The sequence below is a fragment of the Leptonotus elevatus genome, chromosome 9 (genome assembly GCF_054856555.1).
Source record: "Leptonotus elevatus isolate MCC_2025b chromosome 9, RoL_Lele_1.0, whole genome shotgun sequence".
NCBI lineage: Eukaryota > Metazoa > Chordata > Actinopteri > Syngnathiformes > Syngnathidae > Leptonotus > Leptonotus elevatus.
The window spans coordinates 11,466,285-11,487,701 of NC_141247.1; the positions used below are offsets into that span (position 1 = coordinate 11,466,285).

The 21,417-nt window shown below is 41.1% G+C and overlaps 1 protein-coding gene across 8 annotated transcripts in view; it reads right to left on the reverse strand.

Moving 5' to 3' along the window:
- Positions 1–21,417, reverse strand: part of LOC147168368 (teneurin-3) — a 215,617-nt gene that overhangs the window by 118,456 nt on the left and 75,744 nt on the right. For all 8 annotated transcript variants that reach the window (XM_086084930.1, XM_086084935.1, XM_086084934.1 and 5 more), the window contains one exon: positions 2,367–2,598. In XM_086084930.1, coding sequence (XP_085941056.1) covers positions 2,367–2,598 — 232 coding nt within the window. The remainder of the gene's footprint in view (positions 1–2,366; positions 2,599–21,417) is intronic.

Consider the following 21,417-nt stretch of genomic DNA (forward strand, 5'->3'; position numbering starts at 1 on the left):
AAATACAAATCGAAAACCTAACCCTGGTTTAAAAAACAACAACTACTAATCCAGGCTTGAAACATGACATTGAAATCCTAACCCAGTCTTGAAATCCCAATTTGAAACCCTATCCCTTATTTGAAACCCTATTTCAGGCTTGAAATGTAGATTTATAACCCTAACGTTGGCTTTAAATTTAAAACTAATTTGCAACCTTAACACAGGTGTAGAATGACTTTTTTCATTTGTTTCATGATTTGAAACCTTAAATTTGGTTTGATACTTTGAAATTATACACCCTAACCCAGGCCTCAAACTATAATTTGAAAGTCTAAACTGTGTCTTGAAACCCAAATTTTGAATCCTATCACTTATTTGAAACCCTAAATCTGTTTTCTAACCACGATTTGAAACCCTAATTCAGGCACAGAACCCTAATTTGAAACCTTAAAATCTACTGCAATTCCCTCCTTTGATAAATGTACCCCCAGAAGTGCTGCTTGGTTTTAGCCACCTTACCGTGAGGCCTCCATTATGGTTCCCAGCCTGATCAAGGGCAACAACACCGTTGGTGTTAATAATTTTCACCAAATCCTCCTAAATTCTCATGAGAACAAGCTCTTCCATGTCAGTGGTGAAACAGAGGCTGGTGTGAATAACACTGAGTCAGGCGCAAGACGAAAGAGCTTGTTAAAAGTGTCACCCAGGTGTGAACATGACATGACGCAATCAACAACCAGATCACTTGTTGAAACCTAACCATGGCTTCAAACTCCAATTTGTAATAGAACCCTAATTTGAAACACTGACCCATGTTTGAAACCCCAACTCGTACTTGAAACATTATCCCAGTCTTAAAATCTTAATTTGAAACCCTTAACCTCAATTTGAAATTATAATTTAAAATTATCATCTAAATTTGTAACTCTTTTTCTTTTTTCTTTTTAATAGTTAGGCTAGAAACCCTAAAGGCCTAGATACACCAATCCGACGTCAGCCAAATGTGACGGCCCAGACGTCGGCACGTCACGTAAAAAATGACGTAAATACACACCGCAAAAATAAAATAAATAAATACATTTTTAAATGTAAACAATGTCTATTTACCACATCGATTATAGCTTCGAAGCCACCTTTTTTTAAATCGGCCAAACTGTCACTGTGCTGTGCTGTGTCATTTACCGACCTCCAAAATACAATAAGAACATTTTAAACGACTTTGCAAATCTTCTTGCCAAAATCATACCGAAATATGATAATATCCTCTTTATGGGGGACTTTAATATTCACGTGTGATGTCCCGAAAAACCATAAAGTTGAGTTGAGTATTGTTTATCCGCGTTGTCACTTGCTCTCCTTGCCCCGTGCACTGATTTGCTAGCTAAAAGCTAATCACAGTGATCAAATGCCCCCGACGCCGATTCAACCCCTTCTAATCTGAAACCCTAACCATACTCTGAAACCCTAACCCTGTCTTGAAACCATAATTTGAAACATTACCAATGGATTAGAATGCTATGTCTGTTTTAAAACCTCAATTCACAACCCTGACTCATATTTTAAAATCTATTGATACCCTAACATTGGCTGCAAACCATAATTTGAAACCCAAATTCAGGTTTCAAACAGTCCTATAGTTGAAACTCTGACCTTTAAACTCTCATTTGAAATCCAAATTTGTTTTAAAATCCTTAAAATAAAATAATATGCTTTATTTTGATTTTTAACCTAGTTTTAAACCTTAATTTGGGATACTTACCCTGGTTTGGAACCCTGACCCACTCTTGAAATCCCTACTTTGAAAATCGAATGCATTATTGCAACCCTAATTTGATACCTGAAAAACCTTTTCACACTGCTTTTAGTTTTCTTGGTGGACTACTGTGCTCCGGTGCAAGCTTGCCCCTAGAAACGATTGCTTAGTGGCTTCTCAGGAAATGGCATGGATGCTTGGCTAGTCTATTGTTGTTAGCATTCAGAAATCACTCTGCCAACCCCTCTGGAGTCTCTTGTCACTGCGACGCTGTGCCCAGTGCAAGGTGAAAAGGCCTTAACTTGAAACCAAAACCAAATTGGAAACTGCAATGCTTTTCAACCATGTTTTGAAACCCTAACTTGAAGCCCTATCCCAGGCTTGAAAGCCTAATTTGACACTCTACTTTGAAACCCTGAACCTGGCTATGCAAATGAGGCCGTTTAGTCCAAAGTCCTGCTGAGTGTAATTGTGAAGCTAACAGAATAATTAATAGGACAGCACTGCTGCTCTTTCACAGATTATCACTACAGGACATGTTATCCTAACCCACGGCGGGATATTAGCGTAACCACGGCAACTGAGCGAGCGCGGCAGCAATGGATGCTGGGAAGCACGGTGCTCCACTTACCGGCTCTCCAGGGCCACATTGCTGCCCAGCACCCAGCTGTCCTGCAACTGGACGCATTCCGCCGTGCTCTGCAAATCGGCCGCCAGGCCGGCAGCGGGCGGCGGGCTAGCGGACCTCTGATTGGCCAGCGAGCCGCGGCTCAGGGACGTGATGGAGGGATGCTGCTTGTGGGGCGGCGGCGGGGGTGCCGGCGGCAAGGGGGGTGGACCCTGAGGACTGGACAGATGGTCGCCTGGAGAGAGAAGAGAGAGAGGAGGGGGCCGACAAATGTTAGACTTCAATCGAAGCATTCGTTTTCTATTCAGTCAAGCGACTAATTGTCTAATTGTTTTGAAACCTTAATTCACATCCTTGACTGATGTTCAAAACCCAACTGCACACTTAAAACCCTAATTTGAAACCATAACCCAGACCCATCTATCCATCCATTTTCTACCGCTTATCCGGGGTTGGTTCGCAGGGGCAGGAGCTTTAGCAGGGAAGTCCAGACTTCCCTCTCCCCAGCCACTTCGTCTAGCTCCTCTGGCGGGATCCCAAAGCGTTTCCAGGCCAGCTGAGAGGCATAGTCTCTCCAACGTGTCCTGGGTTGTCCCCGGGGCCTCCTGCTGGTGGGACATGCCCAGAACACTTCTTCAGGGAGGCGACCGGGAGGCATCCGAACCAGATGCCCGAGCCACCTCAACTGGCTCCCAACATGAAGGAGCAGCGGCTCACCCTATCTCTAAGTCACTTGTATCCGGGATCTAACCCAGGCATGAAACTCTAATTCAAAACCCTAACCCTGGATTGAAATAAAAATTCTAAACTCTGACCCTTGTTTGAAATTCGATTTGAGGGAGCCATTAACTGTTTCTGGATGATGTGGTGCCCATTTGAAGGACTACAAGTGTGGAATTGTGAATTAAAAAATACTGAAGCTAGTTTAGATACTTCAGTGTATAGGTGTCAAACTCCGGTCCTGGAGGGCCTCAGTCCTGCAGGTTTTGGATGTTTCCCTTCTCCAACACAGCTGATATATGATCACTTGATCAGCTCATCAGCAAGCTCTGCATAAGTCTGATAATGATTCTGCTGATTGGAATCAGCTTGTGTTGGAAGAAGGAAACTTCCAAAACCTGCAGGACTGCGGCACACCAGGACCGGAGTTTGACACCTATGGTATAGTGCATATTTTTAAAGCTGAGGTTTAAATCCCCAACCCACTCACTCACCGCACTGCCCCGTGCGTACTACACTATCAAATTGGCACAGAGTGCAAGCAGATGGGCAAAATTTGGTGCAAACATCCACTTGTCCAGAACCCGAATAAAGTAAATACAAGCAAGATTGAGACATTAAACTGAGTTGTGATGCAAGCACGGGTGAAAAAAAAAAAGATTCAGAGCAAGGCATCACTGACAGTCGGCTTTTCTCAAGCAGAAGGTCAGTTAGCGAGGCATCTGCTCCTTTTACGGCCGCTTAACGCCATGCTTCACGTTTGATTACTGCCCGGGAAGACTCTCAGATAACTAATGACCAGAACATGCATTAGCTCTCACTCGGTAAGAACAGGTTTTCCAATTTCACACAAAGCTGTGGAATTGGGCCCCCGGAATGGTGCGCAGTGATAATCTATCTATCTCGGCCCATTTAAAGAGGTAAAAAAAGCCGCACAGTGCTGACAAATCTGATTTGCTCCAATGAGCCACAAATGGGAAGAGGGTCGCCTTTCATATGGTGAATAATCTGTGTATCAATGTTTCTTTCCATCAATATCAATAAAAAATCACTAAATTTAAAAGTAAAAAAAATTATAATCAAAGAGGAACAAAATAAACTATTTCAAATATTTTGATTTTAGGCTTTATTTTATTGTATTTATTTTTTGTTCAATCAAATTTCAGCCTGTATGTGTTGCCACGGCAATCTATTCTGCCCAGGGCATTCACGATCAGTAGTGCTGGCTGATGTAACTTCAACTATATTTGCAATGGGATTGCTTCTTTAATAAATCATTTCAAATTTGGCTCACAGGCAAAAAAAAAAAAACCTGCCTGTTTAGTGACAGCAAAACTGTTGGATTTCAAGCTTTAGAAATTAATAGAAAGAAGATGAATTTTCATACATAGGCTGTCATTTCAAAGTATGGTTTCAAGCCAGGATTAGCATTTAAAGCCTTGAAACAATCTGTTTTTGGTCAGATTAAAAAACAAGATGAGTCACTTTTCAATTGCGATTGCCGATTGAAAATGGAAAGAACAAATTATACATGTATTATAGATACGTGACGATAGTGTTTAACCTTTCGTGTTCCCAACCATCCATTAAGAGTTTTCCGGGGGTGCGTAAATATTCGTTGAGACAGCGCTCCAGTTAAAAGATGTTGTTGTGAAGTGCCGTTGATGTCCATTTTTTGTCCTTGCAAAAGCGTCCTTCTGCGCATAAAAGACGCCCGTTCAATGCGAGAAAACGTCATATTCAAATGTTCACATTTCTGCCGCTTCAAGGTAAAAATAAAAAAAGAAGAGGTTTAAAGAGTTGAATAGATAGTATTCACACTGTGTTGCACATAATAAATCAAATGCTCGGACGCAAATGATTAGCATTTTTCTCAGGACTGTAAAACGTTAGGGTTTCAAGTGTAGGGTTTAAACCTTAGTGGTTAAACAAGGGTTTGAATTTCAAATGAGGGTTTCTCGTGCTGCTTGGTGTTTGAATCAAAGGTTAGGGTTTTAAGGTAGGGTAATGAATGAATGAGTGAATTAATGAATGCCTTTATTGTCATTGTACAACTGGTATACAACGAAATTTGGAGCGCTGCTGTTAGGGTTTTAAGGGTAATGGTTACAAAATAGGATTTCAAGCCAGGGTTAGGGTTTCAAAGCGGTGTTTCAGATGAGGATAGAGGTTTCAAAAAAGGTATTAAAATATAGTTTCAAATCAGGGTTAGGGTTTCCAATGAGGAGATTCAAGGCAGAACTAGAATTTCAAAGCAGGGCTTTAAACCAGGATTAGGCCTTCAGACAAGATGTAGGGTTTTAATTTAGGGTTTAAAGCCAATGTTAGGGTTTTCAAAGTCCCAGAGTTGAGGTTACGACTTATGCTTTTAGGTAAGGTTTCAGATTTCAGGCCAATATTAGAGTTTCAAACTAGGGTTAGGGTTACAAGTTGTCAGAGTTTGGGTTTCAAAGTAGGGTTATGGATACAAAATAGAGCTTCAAGTATGGGTTTTCGATGAGGGTTAGGATCTGAAGTGTTTTAAACAAGTGTTAGGGTTTCAAACTACAGTATGATCCGTTAGGGGTTCTATTCGGGGATTTAGATTAGTTTCAAATCATGTTATGGTCTCAAGTTAGGGTTCTAAATTAGGGTTTCAAGTGGATTTAAAGTATGGTTTGAAGACAGCCTGAGTAAAACTGACACGTATTCCATCATCTTCAGGTCATAAACCTTCAGTAGCAAACTTTTTCTTTCAAATTGCATAACATAACAATTAGGGCAGAGATCACATCTACTCGCTTTAGCAGCAAACCTACTCTTAAAATGATGATGCATAAAATTAAGCTAGGAGGTCCCGAGATGGTCCTCTCTGATTTGTGACAGGAATCGAAAAACAATGCACACGACAGACCACAGCTGAAGAAGTAAAGCCGAAGTGATTTGTAATTATGAAACTACAGTTGTATCTCCAGGTTCAAATAAGATTTCAAATTCAGACCACGGGCCATGGTTAGGGTTTTAAACTAAAGTAGGGTTTACAGTCTTTATACCTGTATATGATCAAGGAATAGTTGTTGATGGTTGATGCCTTATTTAAAGCCCAAAGTTGATTATGAACTGAAATGACGTAGCAGAGAAGAAGTATGCTTGTTCCTACCGGTGGTAAACACACAAGGCAACGATAATGAACGCAAGATGCCCCACTCATCTTCCCGGGCCAGACGGAGAGTCCTATTAGAAAAGTGCTAAGCAGGCTAATAGAAATGTGGATCAGTGTCAGCTGTTGCTTCACCTCTGGGCATGCAGCAAAGCTTTTTTTTCTCTTTTCATTAACTCACGCATTTTCCATCAGCACATACTCGAGCACAAACTTGATGTAGGGGAGCAGGAAAGCAAGAAGGGGAGGGAGTGGGGGGTTAGGGTGGCTGAGGGAATTAGCTCACCTGGAGCCTAAGTGCTATGTTGATGGAGAGAATTAGGTTGAAATATCAAGGGAAATATTCCTGGAAACAAGGATTCACTAACAATATGTTTGTTAGAGTTGCAGGTTAGGAATTCAAGCCTGGGTTAGCGTTTGAAACGTAGATGAAGCTTTCTTTCTTTTGGTATCTTGCCAGACTAGCACATATAGAAGGGGGCGTTATGCACCATTGTGGGAGGGCACATACCCGATTCCCAGCCAATCGAAGCGTCTTTGGCCGAGTCCACCACGCTCGTTTAACAAATTCCCAAACACGGTAATTTAGGGTTTCAAGCATTGGTAAGGTTTAAAATTAGGGTTAGGGTTTAAATTTAGTGTTTCAAGCAAGGGATGAGGATTCAAATTCAAATTTGCAGTTTTAAGACCTGCTTAGGGTTAAAATTTGAGTTCCAACTTCCAAAGTTGTTGTTTGAGTGGGTTGTATCAATTGTAATGAAGCAAAAGCAGAGAGAGTAGAGATGAGGGAATTACTGTAGCTCACCTGGAGCCTAACTGCTGTGATGATGAAGAGAATTGCGGTGAAATATCAAGGGAAATATGTCTGAAAACAAGACTTCACTGACAATAATAACAAAAAAAAAGGAGGATGACTTAAACATGAGACATTTAGCAAAACAAAGCTGTTGTTTAGCCACAACAGTTTAGAGGCAAAGTCATTAACTAGAGCTATAAAAACAGATACATTTGCGAGGCAGGAAATGTATCAAAAAGTTGCACACCAATGCAAAACTCTCCTTTTTGGATATTAATAATGAATCTGCACTAATATTAATACTAATAATAATAATAATGTGAAGAGGCTCACCTCCCAAGCACACACGTCTTCAAGGATGTGTATGTCTTAGTTAATTAGCATTTCAGGCCAGGGATACTGTTTAGCACTTAGCACACAAAAGATGTGTATGAGTAAAATTAGGTTTCAAGTTATAATTGGATTTTGTATTAGGGTTTCAGACCTGGGTTAGGTTTTCCAAATAGTGTAAGGGTTTCAAGCTTTTTTATGTATGAAAAAAAAAATCATTTACAAGAGACTCGCCTCCCAAGTGTACAAATCCTTAAAAATCTGTGTCTCAAGATGTTTCTCTTACAGGAATTTAGTAGGCTTCAGGACAAAAATAAGTTGGCCATGGGATGTTGGACAATGAGCTTTTACATGGGCCAGTCGGCCTTTCAAGTGCAGGTTTAGTGGCTGGGGAGGCAGATGAAACGATCCGGCTCTGAAATAGCATCAAGCCGGAGAGCCCGCGAGAAAGACTCGGATCAGAAAAGTCAGGATCAGAAAGAGGCTCTTAGAACATTCTTGCTGATGAATACTTCACGCCAGAGCTGCAATGACCCGCTAATTCGCTTCCTTAATGAGGCTTGCACGTCTATTAAAAGCAGTGATACGACGCCTCCGTGTTTTTGCACAAACATCTCCCTAAATGTTTTTTGGGTATGAATGGCGTTCAGTGGGCTTTACACAAACACGCTGGAGATGGGCAATTTAATTCATTTCCTAGAGTAATCAAGGGTGGAGATTAATGATCAATTGATCAGTTACTTGCTATTTTTGGGAAAAAAATTATATAGGACGGAGTTAAGTAATGCACTCGGTCAGTTGTAGGTAGGTAGGTAAGTAGGTAGGTAGGTAGGTAGGATAAATAGGTAAACAGGTAGGTAGGTTGACAGGCAGTGACATACAGTTTGTCAGTCAGTCCGTAGAGTAAAGTAGAGGTGAGTAGGGAGACAAGGGGGAAGATATAGGTAGGTAGGTCTACCAGTTAATCAGTTGGTAGTTAAGCGTTAGGTAGGTTGGTATGTAAAAATAGACAGGTGAGTAGAGAGGGAAGGAGCAAGGTAGGTAGGTAGGTAAGGCCGTTAAGGCAGGTTATGCAGGTACATCGGTTAGTCCATAGGTTGGTATTGAGGTAGTAAGGCTAGTCTGTACAGTTGGCACTTTAGTTGTTAGGTTGGTCAGTTGCTAGCTAGGTAGGTGGGTAGAAAGGTAGAATAATAGGTAGAGCATTATTTCAGTTGATCAATTTATTCACCTAAAAATAACCTGGCACATTTGTCAGTTTAAAAAAAGTAAATGGGGCCCTTAAGCACAAAAGTTGTCCCACCCCTGTTGTAATCACTCAGCCACCGCACTCTCGCAAAAAAAACATCCATCGTCATGATTACCCGGTCAAGATTCCCCGAGAGTGGCCTGTGAATAGAGCATCAGAATCGTCCCAGACAGGCCGCCATCATTGTGTCATTCACATTTTACCACAATGGTGCCACTTTTTGACAGCCAGGCCTATTGGGTTTCTGTGACATTCATTTTTAAATGAGCATTAATTCAAGTATTGAGAGTCCTTGCATATCACACCGTATAATGTTCCGGCACAAAAGTCGCTTTGCAGCCATTAAGCTGAGCGCACGTCATGAAGGACTTTATGTTCATTGTGTAAGTACCGCAAAAGGTCCTGTGCCATTTTGCTCTCCATTAAGAGACTGATGCCGCCACTAATGGAACTGAAAGGCCATTTGCGATGACTGGCTCGGCCTTCGGCAAACACAAAATGGTGTGTGCATACGATTCCTGCTACTATTTAATCTTTGTATGCGCACAACATGATCTCTGAAAGAAAACTCGCTCGGGATGCCTGAAAGCGCATGATAAAAAGCCCTTTTAGAATTTGGTTTAAATGTAGTGAATAATGGATGACTTCCAGGATTAAACACTTTTGGGGAAGGTAGGTTCTTTATCTGCAGTGTGTTCAATCGATAAAATAGCACACACTTCGCTGGCTAATAAGCAGCGATCCCAGCGGTTTGTCCACTTGAGTGTAAATAAAGGTAAATCATACAAATATAACAAAACATAAATAAAATAAGCAAAACTCTGTCTGTAGGTAGAAGATATGATGTTGATCAATTTGTCTGTATTTAGGTCGGTTGGGAGGGGTTGAGTCAATCTGTCTGTCAGTTGTAGAGCAAGAGGTCTGTTTGTAGGTAGATAGATAGGGTGGTTGATCTGCTGGGAGGTACAGAGGTCAGTTGGTCAGTATGGATGTAGCTAAGTAAGTAGATTGGTCTGACTGTAGGAAGGTAGGATGTTGGTCAACTGGTAGGCAGGCATGCTCTCAGTTGGTAGTTAAATACATAGGAAGGTTAGTTAGTAGGTAAGGAGGGAGGTAAGTAAGAGGTTAGTAAAAGAGGTAGGGAGGAAAATCAGTATGTAAATTGGTTGGATTAGCAGGTATTGTCGGTTGGTTGGTTGGTTGGTAGGTTAGTAGTACTAGTCGGTAAGGAGGCTGTTTAGTCGATAGGTCGGTATTTGGGTAGGTAGTTTTATCCAGAAAATGGGTGAACTCCAAATTCCATCACTTTTGGATAATTCCATTGTAACATGGCATAATTCTTATCTCACTGGAGGGTGGCAATCTAACAATGGGGGGAGGGCGGAGTGCAGGTCTACTGAGTAGAATCGGGACCGATCAGAACAACCTTGCCCTGGGTGAGTTTGAGGGTGGTTGATTTACTCAAGGGGAGCTGACAATTTCCAGAGAAATGGAGTGTTGTGAATTCCATCATATTTTCTGCCAGAAAATCTTCACCGCTCTCCTCCTCCCTCTCCTCAATATTGTCTGATCAGACAGTGAGCCCTCTTTTTAAGCAACATCTCAGCAGAGGGATGTGTAGGGGGCGAAGTAACCAATATTTCAAAGATTACATAATGGTTGCACCATAGAAATAACCCTGCAAGTTATTTAGCAGGCATTCATCTGTGGACATTTGAATTCCAGACGTTCATTGCAAATGCACGCCACGTAAATACAAGTTCTGAATGCAAAAACCTCCGCGCGAGTGCAGATGGCAGATGATCTCACAGATGATGACAGCTTAGCGTCTCCCTTCTGACAGCTCGCCGCCGCCACCGCGCTCATCTACCAATTAGCTTGCTGACAAAACACTTGGTTAATATTCATTCTATGTGGCCATCTTTTGTTTGTCTGGGCCAGACAGGTAACATGTTACACTTTCACACTATTTCGGCACAGGTGGTAGAGACTCAGTAGGCAACATTTCATTATACCAGCTATACAGTAAACCCTTTCTGTAATACCATAACATTCCACAAGATGCCGCCTAAGCTCTGCCTCACAGGAAAGTAGGAACTGGTGTCAGGACGTATGTTGAAGTGTTACATCTTAATTGAGATACTAACTGCTTGTATGTCCGGGAGAAAAAGGAAAACAAGGCACTCAAAAAACGAATTAACAAAAGTCCAAAAAACAAATATGAGATTCAAAGTAAGAAACGAAGGGCATGGACTCAACGATGGCTATGGGTACACGACAACTAACCACAACAACAGAAGCAACACAATAAACCGACAATTTGACGACAAGGAGTGAAACACTGGACAAGACACGAGTGGCTGAGGGAGCTGATTTGTAGACACAAGGAACCTGGCTGACCAGCACAGGTGGAATTAAAGTCATACAATGATACCATAAATAACTGAGTAGCCTAAATGTTAGCAATTTCGCAACAACAATAACCTGCTTCTACTGGATGGTCGTTAATACTTCAACAGTACTGAAAAGACTTTAGATTATTTAAAAAAACCAGATGCAGATGAGCAGAGGAGTCTGATCTGATCCAAATGCTTTGCTCAGTTTTGGCAACCACTGAAAGCTCTGAACGTGCTTGTGAGTGTGTTTGAGCACTACAGGTCTTGAGAGGAGCCACTCACCACATATCAGGAAGTGGGCCAATATCAGCAGTGTGTTATCATTAAATCGAGTCTACAATAAAAACACAGCGACACGCCAAAATGAAAATAATATACTGAATGACGTAGGCTCACAAACACAAGATTAGATACACCCACACAATCAAAATTGTCACATAATAGATAATAGACATCTACATGATTACTGGGAGAGTTCTATCTTTACATTTTTAGATAATAACGCTCCATTTTGATTCTTGGACAATTAATTTGTTGCTGGGTTTTGCAGCGCTGCAAAATTGCACTACATTATACTCTGTTCTATCATTTTTGGTACAAAGTACATTTACTGTACTTAGCAACACACTGTAGAAAAAAAATTGAATCGAATATAAATAAACACATTCAAAAAGTGAAATAATATGAATTCATAGTTGTAATGTCATTTGTATTATAAATAAAATAATGAAATAAAAAATTATTTACTTTCTGATGGCAATGCTTGGCCTTAACTAATAATACTGATAATGATAGTTTAGAAAAATGTTATACAATTACATCTTTAATACAAATAATTTATTCATAAAGAATTATATTTACAAATAGTACATTATTTCCTGCGAGAAATGAAAATAATAAATAGAATAATGTCAATTCCTATTACTTAAAAAAATACAGTGACATTTAAACACTAGTCCATTATATCCTCTGGCAGTAATACAATTAACGTAATTAAAAAATAATTGATATTATTAACATAAAATTACATTAAAATACCATATTGTTTCCTCACAGTAAATAATTACAAATCAAATATATAATAATAATTACGTACCGGTAGATTGCTATCATTAAAAAAACTGCTACATTTGAAAAGTAATTAAATATTTCAACATTGAGAGAAATGAAATTACAAAATGAATTAAAAAAATAAAGCACATCAAAGTACTAACATTGTATTTAGTTGCATGTTTCTATATAATGATTTCCGACATGACAATCTGTAGATCAAGGGGCACCAACTTTTTGAAATGGAGAGCTACTTCTTGTTTACAGATTATTGTGAAGGACCAGTTTGATGCACACTTCTGAAATAGCTAATCTGATCAAATTGCCTTTAATCATGTTGTTATTATATGTTATTAATAGTAAATGATCATCATTGTAATGAATTCTCACAATATTATACATTCCTAGAAAATCACAATGTCCAATCATATGGTGACAATTTCCTTTGTCCTTTTAATTTTTTGCTTTCGATTTTCAGTTGGTTCCCTAATTGCATTACATTGTGCAAGTGTACCTAATTAAGTGGTCATTGAAGCTATAATGCTATGTACAGTATGCAATTTTCAGATATTACTTTTTCCTCTATTAAAAAAGTTTCAGTTGAGTCCATTATAGTCAGTAAACTAACAATGTAATGTGATTCAATACAAAAAATATTCAGAACAATAAGGCAATTAAACATTTTAACACACTTGCTGAGTGTATTACAGCAGATAAATAAAGTATTTAATGCACCGCAGTATAGTGAATGCATTTGCCTCATTCATTATTAACGTGTTGTTATTCAAGCTGATGAACGACAATGAAGAAACATGCATTTTGGTGCCTTTATATCACACCCCCTCCCGTCCCCTCACTCCCGCCATGTTTTTTTGCTGAGTGACTTCAAACATTAGCACTTGCTCTTCCTTGCCAGAGTACAGCTCGCAAAAAATAAAAATGCGATCAGAGTTGGAAGAAGAAGAGCACGCAGCATGCAGCGTGAAAATCCCTCTGCTTTCCAAAGCGCTTTCCCGGGGGCCAGAGCTATGAATTGATAGCCCACAGTTGCAATACACTTGGCAGCAGAGTAGAGCGGAGCCAGCACAGAATAATAATAGCGGCAATCGTTGGTTTACTCTTAAACCGCCGTGCTTGGTGTGTGTGTGTGTGTGTGTGTGTGTGTGTGTGTGTGTGTGTGTGTGTGTGTGTGTGTGCGTGCGTGCGTGCGTGTGTGTGTGTATGCTGCACAATGAAGGTGGTGCGTGCGAGCACATGTTGTGGTACACAAACACACACCAGAAGCCTCACAGCACGACCGCTGTTGTGGAAGACCCGCCGCTAAGTCCTTGGAGGCCGCGATGTACGCGCAATCGGCAACACGATACGCCCCACGACGTTTGGCTGGGGTCACTGCCGGAGTTGCACACACACACACACACACACACAACTCGCATGAGCTAGCACGGCACCCAATCGCCTCAAGCAAGATAACGTTGCTTCCAGTGACGGGCACAGTTACAATCTTCCCCGCCATGCTCTGTCCACATGCAATGATGAAAAGTCAAATAGTTAGAAATGGCAAAATTGACCCTAAAATGGTGGCTTCCAACCAAAATGGCAGACTTCTTTTGGGATTTCTGGAATGGGCTCTTGAGACTTTTTGGGGGGTCTGCTCATGATAGACAATGCTATAAAGTTGTACACTCTAAAAAAAAGTTGGGTCAAAAATAACCCATTTTTATGGTAAATTTGACTCAACATTCTGGGTTGTTTTATAAACAATGACCCAATGTTTTGACCCAAGCAAAGGATCTGACCAATATTTATGAGTTATTTTACACTAAAAGACTCATTTCTTGAGTTAAAGTTGTGTCAAATTGACCCAAGTAGAGGATCGGTCCATTTTTTACCCAACTGTTTTTAAAGTGTATGTTGCTAACTGAAACAGCCATCAGAGGCGGTATTTTCCCCAAAATCTGTCTCTCAAGTCAAGCGACATTGTTATTCAGACAGGTCGTTACCGTAATTGCTCTTAATTTAGCCTTGTATATCATGCTAATCAATATATAAAAAAAGTCAACCAAGTCAGACACTAATGTTTGTTTACAGAACAACGGACCACCACGCATTCCAGTCCCCACGGAACATACCGCCTTGACTTGTATGTGCATGTGTGCAGAGCCTGTGAAGTTTGTTCGGCAGAAATTGATTTTTAAAGCAAGGTGTTGTTGTCAAGGAGGCATCCAGTCCATACACACTTCTGCTCTCCTGCACTCGGCCTCCACGGGTAACGAACACACACACAAAGGGAAGCTCGAAAGATGCCTGGAGGGGCAAAATGTCTACCTGTAATTGTGCCAATCTGCTCGAGGCTGCTTAAGTCAGCACACTGACGCAACGCCATGTCCATATGCTAAGATGACAATTACAGCACAAGCATTCTCATATTCAATTTATGTCAAATACAAATTTGTTTTTTGATGCAGTTCAAATGGAATTTATGACGTACAATCAGTGCATGTTGTCCGATAGATATGCCAACTACAGTGTATTGCTGCCAACTATTATTTTTGCACTTCTGTATATACATTATAGCGTTTATAACTCGTACAGTTGCCATATACAGTATTAATAATTGAAAGTTCAATACTATATCTGGCTGGTTTATCTTGGCAAACACATGATGTTGGATTTTTATGTCAATTATAAGTAAGAGGTCAACTTTCGCCAAAATTCGGGCATATAATAGGTAAACAATAAATCATCATTTATCAATAAAGAGCAGCCATGGAATCGACCACCGCTACTATCTATTGTTTGAACTTTGTGGTAACTTTAGGTGAACTTGTACGTCAAGGTAGCATTATATGAAACAGTGAAAGCTGATCTATCATTTCCGGCTCGCTGGAACGCAACGGAGATGCATTATCATTACAAAAAAGAAAAAGTTTCCTCATCAACTTTTATCAGCATCCTCATCAAAGCCATTTAGCGGTAGTAATGAATGCATTTGCAGCAGCCCATTAGCCCAAATGATCTTTTGGCTCCTGGTGCCAGCAAAGGCTCCAGTAAATAATGCATTTTTTTTTTTTCAAATAACACGACGCTGATGTTCTTACAGAGTTTTGGTGCATTAGAAAAGATTTACGGTTGAACTCCTGACCCGCCGGCAAGCTCCTTCTAATGTACATGTATGAGCCAGTGGCGTGCAGGCGGCGGTAATAACGCCTGCTGTGATCAAATTCCCCCAGTGTAATCATTTTCATGGATATTTATCTTTTTTTTTTTAAAAGATAAAACCCCGCGGGGCATTTTTATGTTGCTTGTTCAGAGCGAAGAGAAAGCAATTGTCTGTGGACGCTCGCACATCCGTCACTTGATGGAGCACTTGCTCATAAATGCTACAAAAGAGATACAACGATAAATCGCAAAGCATCGTTAAAGTTGCGTATTTACGACACAAAAAAAGTTTTGGGCGGATCCACAGGCACTTTCTTACTGGAGTTGAATGGGTTGATTATGACTCAAAGGAGCCTTAATGTACAGTAGAACCTATCAAAGTTCACATTTGTTGTCATTGTCTGTATCTACCACTTTAGTAATACCGACATTTGAGGTATTGCACACAACAAGTGATTATGTCTCTGTTTTTGTGAATGATTAAAATTATTGCAGTATCACAAGCTGCTAACTGCTGTATTGATATTATCAGCAACAAAATCATTATCTGATACTACTCAATAGTCATACATTTACCAGTACTATTATTGATAACAAACAGTAGATTTAGCAAGTTAATGATAGAGCCAAATTTAATTATTAAAAAGTGTTGGTGCCGAAATCAGTGTCATTGATGAATGATAAAATCTTGCAGTATCGCACACAACAAATAGAAAATGATTGTGAGGATAAGCGGTACAAAAAAATTGATGGATGGATGGTAGCCTATTTGTTTCAACGATATTTCCAAACATTTGAATATAAGAGTCAATGAATTTGGAATTGTAAGTTATTTGTTCATAAAAGATCAATACCGGCAACCTTCTGAAGATGAGTGACAAGCATATTATGGAAGCTAACTAGCCAGTGGCTAGCATTTTATGGTAATGTAGCACAGTAGCAGTACAAATTTTGACTCACTGCTCAAACAGATGGACTTCAATGTGTGACAACAGTCTAAGAAGATGCAAATGAAAGTACTTTGTTCACAAATGCTCAATATTGTCATCATTGTATTTACAAGTGACAATGCTCCCCCCCCCCCCCCCTCTTCAAGCTGCTGCACTTCCACAGAAGTCGTCTGGTGCCCCCCAGTTGAGATGTGTGAGCTGTGATTTTTGAGTCTTCTGTGACTGTTGATGTGCATTTGAGCACTGACTACAAATGTAGACTGCTACATTAGCGAATCGTAGTGTTTTGGGGGCTGCCCTCTCCATTTAGCCTCTTCCATGACTGCACTTGTACAGCATTCACTCTGTGAGCATCACGCCACAGTGTGCATCATTTAGCGCTTGACACGTCGCATCGTTTGCTCTCCTGACTTAACGGGAAAGCTGACAATGTCACACCGGGCTCACCTGGGCTTTTAATAACTAAGCATGCTCTAAGTTTCATTTTATCAGCTTCTGCATCGTTCATACAACACATACAGTACACGTAAGTATTGCTAGGGTAGGATGGCACTTAAGTGCAAACATTTAGTCTGACTGAAAAATGTATTCAAGCTACTAGATGACAAATTGCCTTTCACAAGAGAGATAAATGGTGAGTTGATGTACTGTATATTCAGGAAAAAAATATAGTTGACTTTTTGTATCCGCCAAACAAGGTAATCGATGACCCTAAAAGATTATGATTTTACAATGTAACAAAGTGTCCTATCAAGTGACCTACCAATGCCTTACCAACCACCCCTGTACCAAACAACATACCTTCCTACCAACTTACTTTCCTACTAACCTACTGACTGACAGGCCAACCTCTTACCTACCTCCTGATTGACCAACCTTCCGAAAAACCTACCGTCCTACCTAGTTAACACTTACATACTGATTGACAGGCTGATCGACCAACCTATCTACTAACATTCCTACCTCCTACAACTGATCAACCGACCAACCTACACCTTACCTTGTTCCCACTTCCCTATACCTGCGTACCTCTTTACTGACTTACCTCCCAACCGACTGACCGCCCTACCAACAGCCTCCTGACTGACCTTCCACCTACCTTCAGAACAACTTATCTAGCTACCGTCCTGTCTTTCAACAGACCTACCAACTGATCGGCCTACTACCTAAATACCTACTCGCTTACCCTCGCCAGGGATGGTGCCTTCCACGTTTAGAATAAGTGAATCCCACCATGTTGTACATCCAGGTATATTCAGTCATCACCATTAATCTGCCATGCTAGACAGTAACTTTAACTCCTAGTGTAGAAAAAAAAAACTGAGTGCACATCCTGAAATGTGTTTGTGTAGAAAAAGTCTGGAGACAACCCCTTAGCAGCAGGCATGCGTACCGAACATGTCTCTCGCCCAAAAGACAGCGTCCGCCCTTCAGGTTGCCTCTAATCGCATTGGCTCAGCCCCCAATTAGATAACAGAGGCGCACACCTCCTCTGACAGACACGGGCGCTCACCAAATGTGAATGCAGGCTGGTCGGCGTTCACGCCCGGGTGACTCATTTCACACTGGAATACATCCATCAGAATTAGGATCATGAGAAGGCCGAGATGACTGACAACTGAGAAGCGAGCTAGAGAGAGAAGCAGCATATGGCCGAGCGTGAGCATCAATTGTCAGCAGCTGCCTGCACTAAGTTACTCGGCCAGTATTAATATTGTATGAGAGCGCTGCGCGCACTATACGCTTGGATTAGACATGTTGATACAGCAGCGCCGCCACACTTGTGCCTGGGATCAGCTTTCAGCCGGAATGCACACAGGAATTCCAGCTGTTTGCATACGCTTGCCTTATTATTATTCCCTCGTCTTGTAGAAACTCCGGTTCACAGCTCCTCCTGCACAAGATAATGAGATCCAATACAGGGAAACTCTGACTTTACAAGTCAGGTAAAGTAGTAATGTCCACTTTTCATTGTAAGGTGCAATGGAAAAAAAAACTTTATGTTAAAGGTCAAAATGTAGAGGTGACATGTGTGTGGCATTTACATGTTGTCTAACCATCAAATTAAGTCAGTTGCTACCTTTTATGTACAGTCTGAAATCAGAGCTTCCTGCATGCAAACTTCCTACTTACCTCCAACATCCCAACTTGCCTGCCTCCTGCGTCCTCACCTACAATACCAATGGATTTCCTAACTGACCAACCAAAGGGCAACCGACCTACCGTCTGACCATCATTCCGACCCACCTACTTACCAACAATCAACCAACCTTCCAAGCTAAGTTCTTACCTTCCAAACTCCTTCCCTCAATACCTTCTTCTTACCAAGAAACATACACCCTATCTATACCTACCTAACCTACCAGTCTACATATCTACCTACCTACTAACCTAATTGCGTAAAAAAGTGGCCAGTGATAGTGCAGTCCACATTATAAGAGGGAGTGAGTCTCATCGTGTTGCACCTCCAGGTACACTTAATCACCATCACCATCAATCTGCCATGCTGGACACAATCTGATAGCACAGCTAATCACACTAGGGACCCTAAGAACGCACACACATGCGTGCACAGTTGCGCACACACACGCACACACTGTTTACCATCAAATTATGCTAATCCCCCTTCATAATATTATCATTCTACCGGAGCAAGATATGCTACGCTTGATTTAAAAAAGAAAAATAAAAAAAATCTACTAAAGCGCAGCGTGCAAATATACATAAAAAAAAAGGCACAGTGAATTTTGACCTTGTCGCAATGTTTATTCAAGGCCATGTCAATATTCTAATCCCTGTGATTTAGTAAGCAACCATATTAGTGTCTACATATTCATATGCCTACCTACATTGACTAAGTGTCTTGTTTAGAGGAGCAAGGCCAAGCGGGAGGATGTCACAGAAATGCATACAGGAGATTCAGGGGTTAGACTTGTGGCTAGTCTAGAAGTATTATGATAAACATCGCAACCTCAGTTACACCCAAAACGTATAGAAAAAAAGCACGACACCGGGGTCCCACCGCAAATAACGAAAACAAAACGTGTAAATGATGCCCACTAAAGCATGTTTATAATTACTTATATTAATAGTTCATCTATAGACTATCTACCCAGCTATCTTCCGACTGACCGACATACCAACATACTGACTTATCTCCCTCCCTACCTATCTACCTACCTACTTACTGACCTATTGGACCTCATTAGATTCAGTTTTTATTTATGTTTTACGCAACTTCCCAAATTCAGTGGAATTGGGATTTGTTCATACTTACTTAGCTGCCTGGCTACCCATTGACCAACATGTCAACCTACTTTCTACATTATTTGCCTAGAATGTAATAGACAGAGCACAAAAACAAGTATTTCAGCGAATACCGGTAATACTATACCAAAACACTTAACAATAACAAAAATACTTGAATAGGTTAAATCCCAAACTGTAAATAGTCACGGGGTTTCTGCAACAAGTTGCAAGGAGTCTAAAATACTTCCAGGAAAGGTATTCCAACCTGTAGCTTCCACATCAGAAGTCAGTAAGTACAGTAGGACACATTTTTGCCGGTGCACAACAGATTCTCATTGTCAGGTATTTAGTCAGATAAGGTCGGCCACCCGTGGGGATTAGCCTTGCACTTTTTTTCATCAGCGTAATGTGTTAAAAACGTGTGGCGGATCGAGCAATTTAAATGCTAAGCCGTAAGAAGATTGGGCACCGGGTGGGCTAAACACATACAGATAAACAAATGAAGCAGGCTGTGAGGACTCGGGGCGAGGAGGGAAGCAAATACAGAGTGACCCTCGGGTTGTCGTTTACGCCGGCTTGTAAAATGTCAAGGTCAGTAGTTGGGGAAGCGGGGTGCGCAACAACCGCTTTGGTAGGTTATGCAATTTGATACGGTATCACAAAGAGTGGCGTATTGTACGGAAAACCAACAAAAGAATCTACCTCTCTACCTACAGTACTACCTTCCAATTCAACCATCTACTTACCTACCTTGCACCTACTACTGATCTACCTTCTACCTACCTACCTACCTGTCTACCTAGGCCAACCTAGCTTCTACTGCTAACTACTAATCTACCTATGTACCTACCTGCTTATTTACACACCACTAAAACTTCTTTGGGGCCAGACAATCCATACATTGTTATGTTGACGTCCCCTGAGATGGCTGACCCAACAAAATGCTAGAGAGACTGAACAGCAGGAGGGCAGTAGCCGCTCTGGTTCGACATGACAAAGCCGCAGCTGCTCGTGGTCCCCGATCACGGAGCGTTTGCGGAACCCGCAGCGGTGCTTGAATTATGAAGTGGCCTGGCTCACGCCGGGACGTGACATTACTCTTTGGGAGCGGCATAATGATCACGATCAATCTCTTCATTGTCGAGGCACATTAGAGGGAAGATCTGGCGAGGGGGGGGGGGGGGGGGGGGGCTGTGGGAGGTGTGCGGTGGGGTATGATTGTGGGAGCAGTTTACCGAAGACCGTCGAGAGAGCCCTGTTCCGCCGTGGCGGTGCATTAATCACAGCGGCGGGACGCGTTCTGTGTCCAAGATGAAAGCTGTCTGAGTAAACACTTGAGCTAATAGAGATGACACTGTTGTTCCAAGCCAGACGTAGACTTGCAAGGTATAGCAGCACATTGGCAAACAGTTGGCCTGCTTATGCAGATGATGTAATGCTTTTTACAAGTCGTTTACCATTGGAAATGTGGTTCAGTCACAGAACTACTGATTCCAGAGGAGGAACCAATCCTTTGCGATGGTGTTGGTATAGCTCAGTTCATAAAGTAGGTTTCGTCAAAATACTCAAAGGATCAAGAACAGAGAATCAGCCTGTTTTCAGAAGGTGGTGTTGATTATTGCTAACCCCGCCCACTTCTATTAAAACTACTACTGAAGCCTCTTAACTCATTCACTCCCAGCCATTTTTACTGAAGCAACCTCCTTCGCTCCCGGCTGTTTTACTGGATTTTGACTGATTTTGCAAGGCCCACAGAATATTGTGTTCTATTGCTATTAAAACATGGAACCTACCAAAAGAAAGATTAGAGTCTCTTCTTTCATCAGGAAAAAAATACATTTGTATCTGTTTCCGTTTTGCAGCAATTAGCATTAGAATATAGCTAAGCTTCATCATTATTCACAAACCTGTTGAAAACAATGGGGGAAAGAGCTTGTTGCAACATGGCCCTGGTTGATCTCTTATACTCTGCTGCCACCTGCTGGCCATTTTTGTAATAAATATCATCGCTTT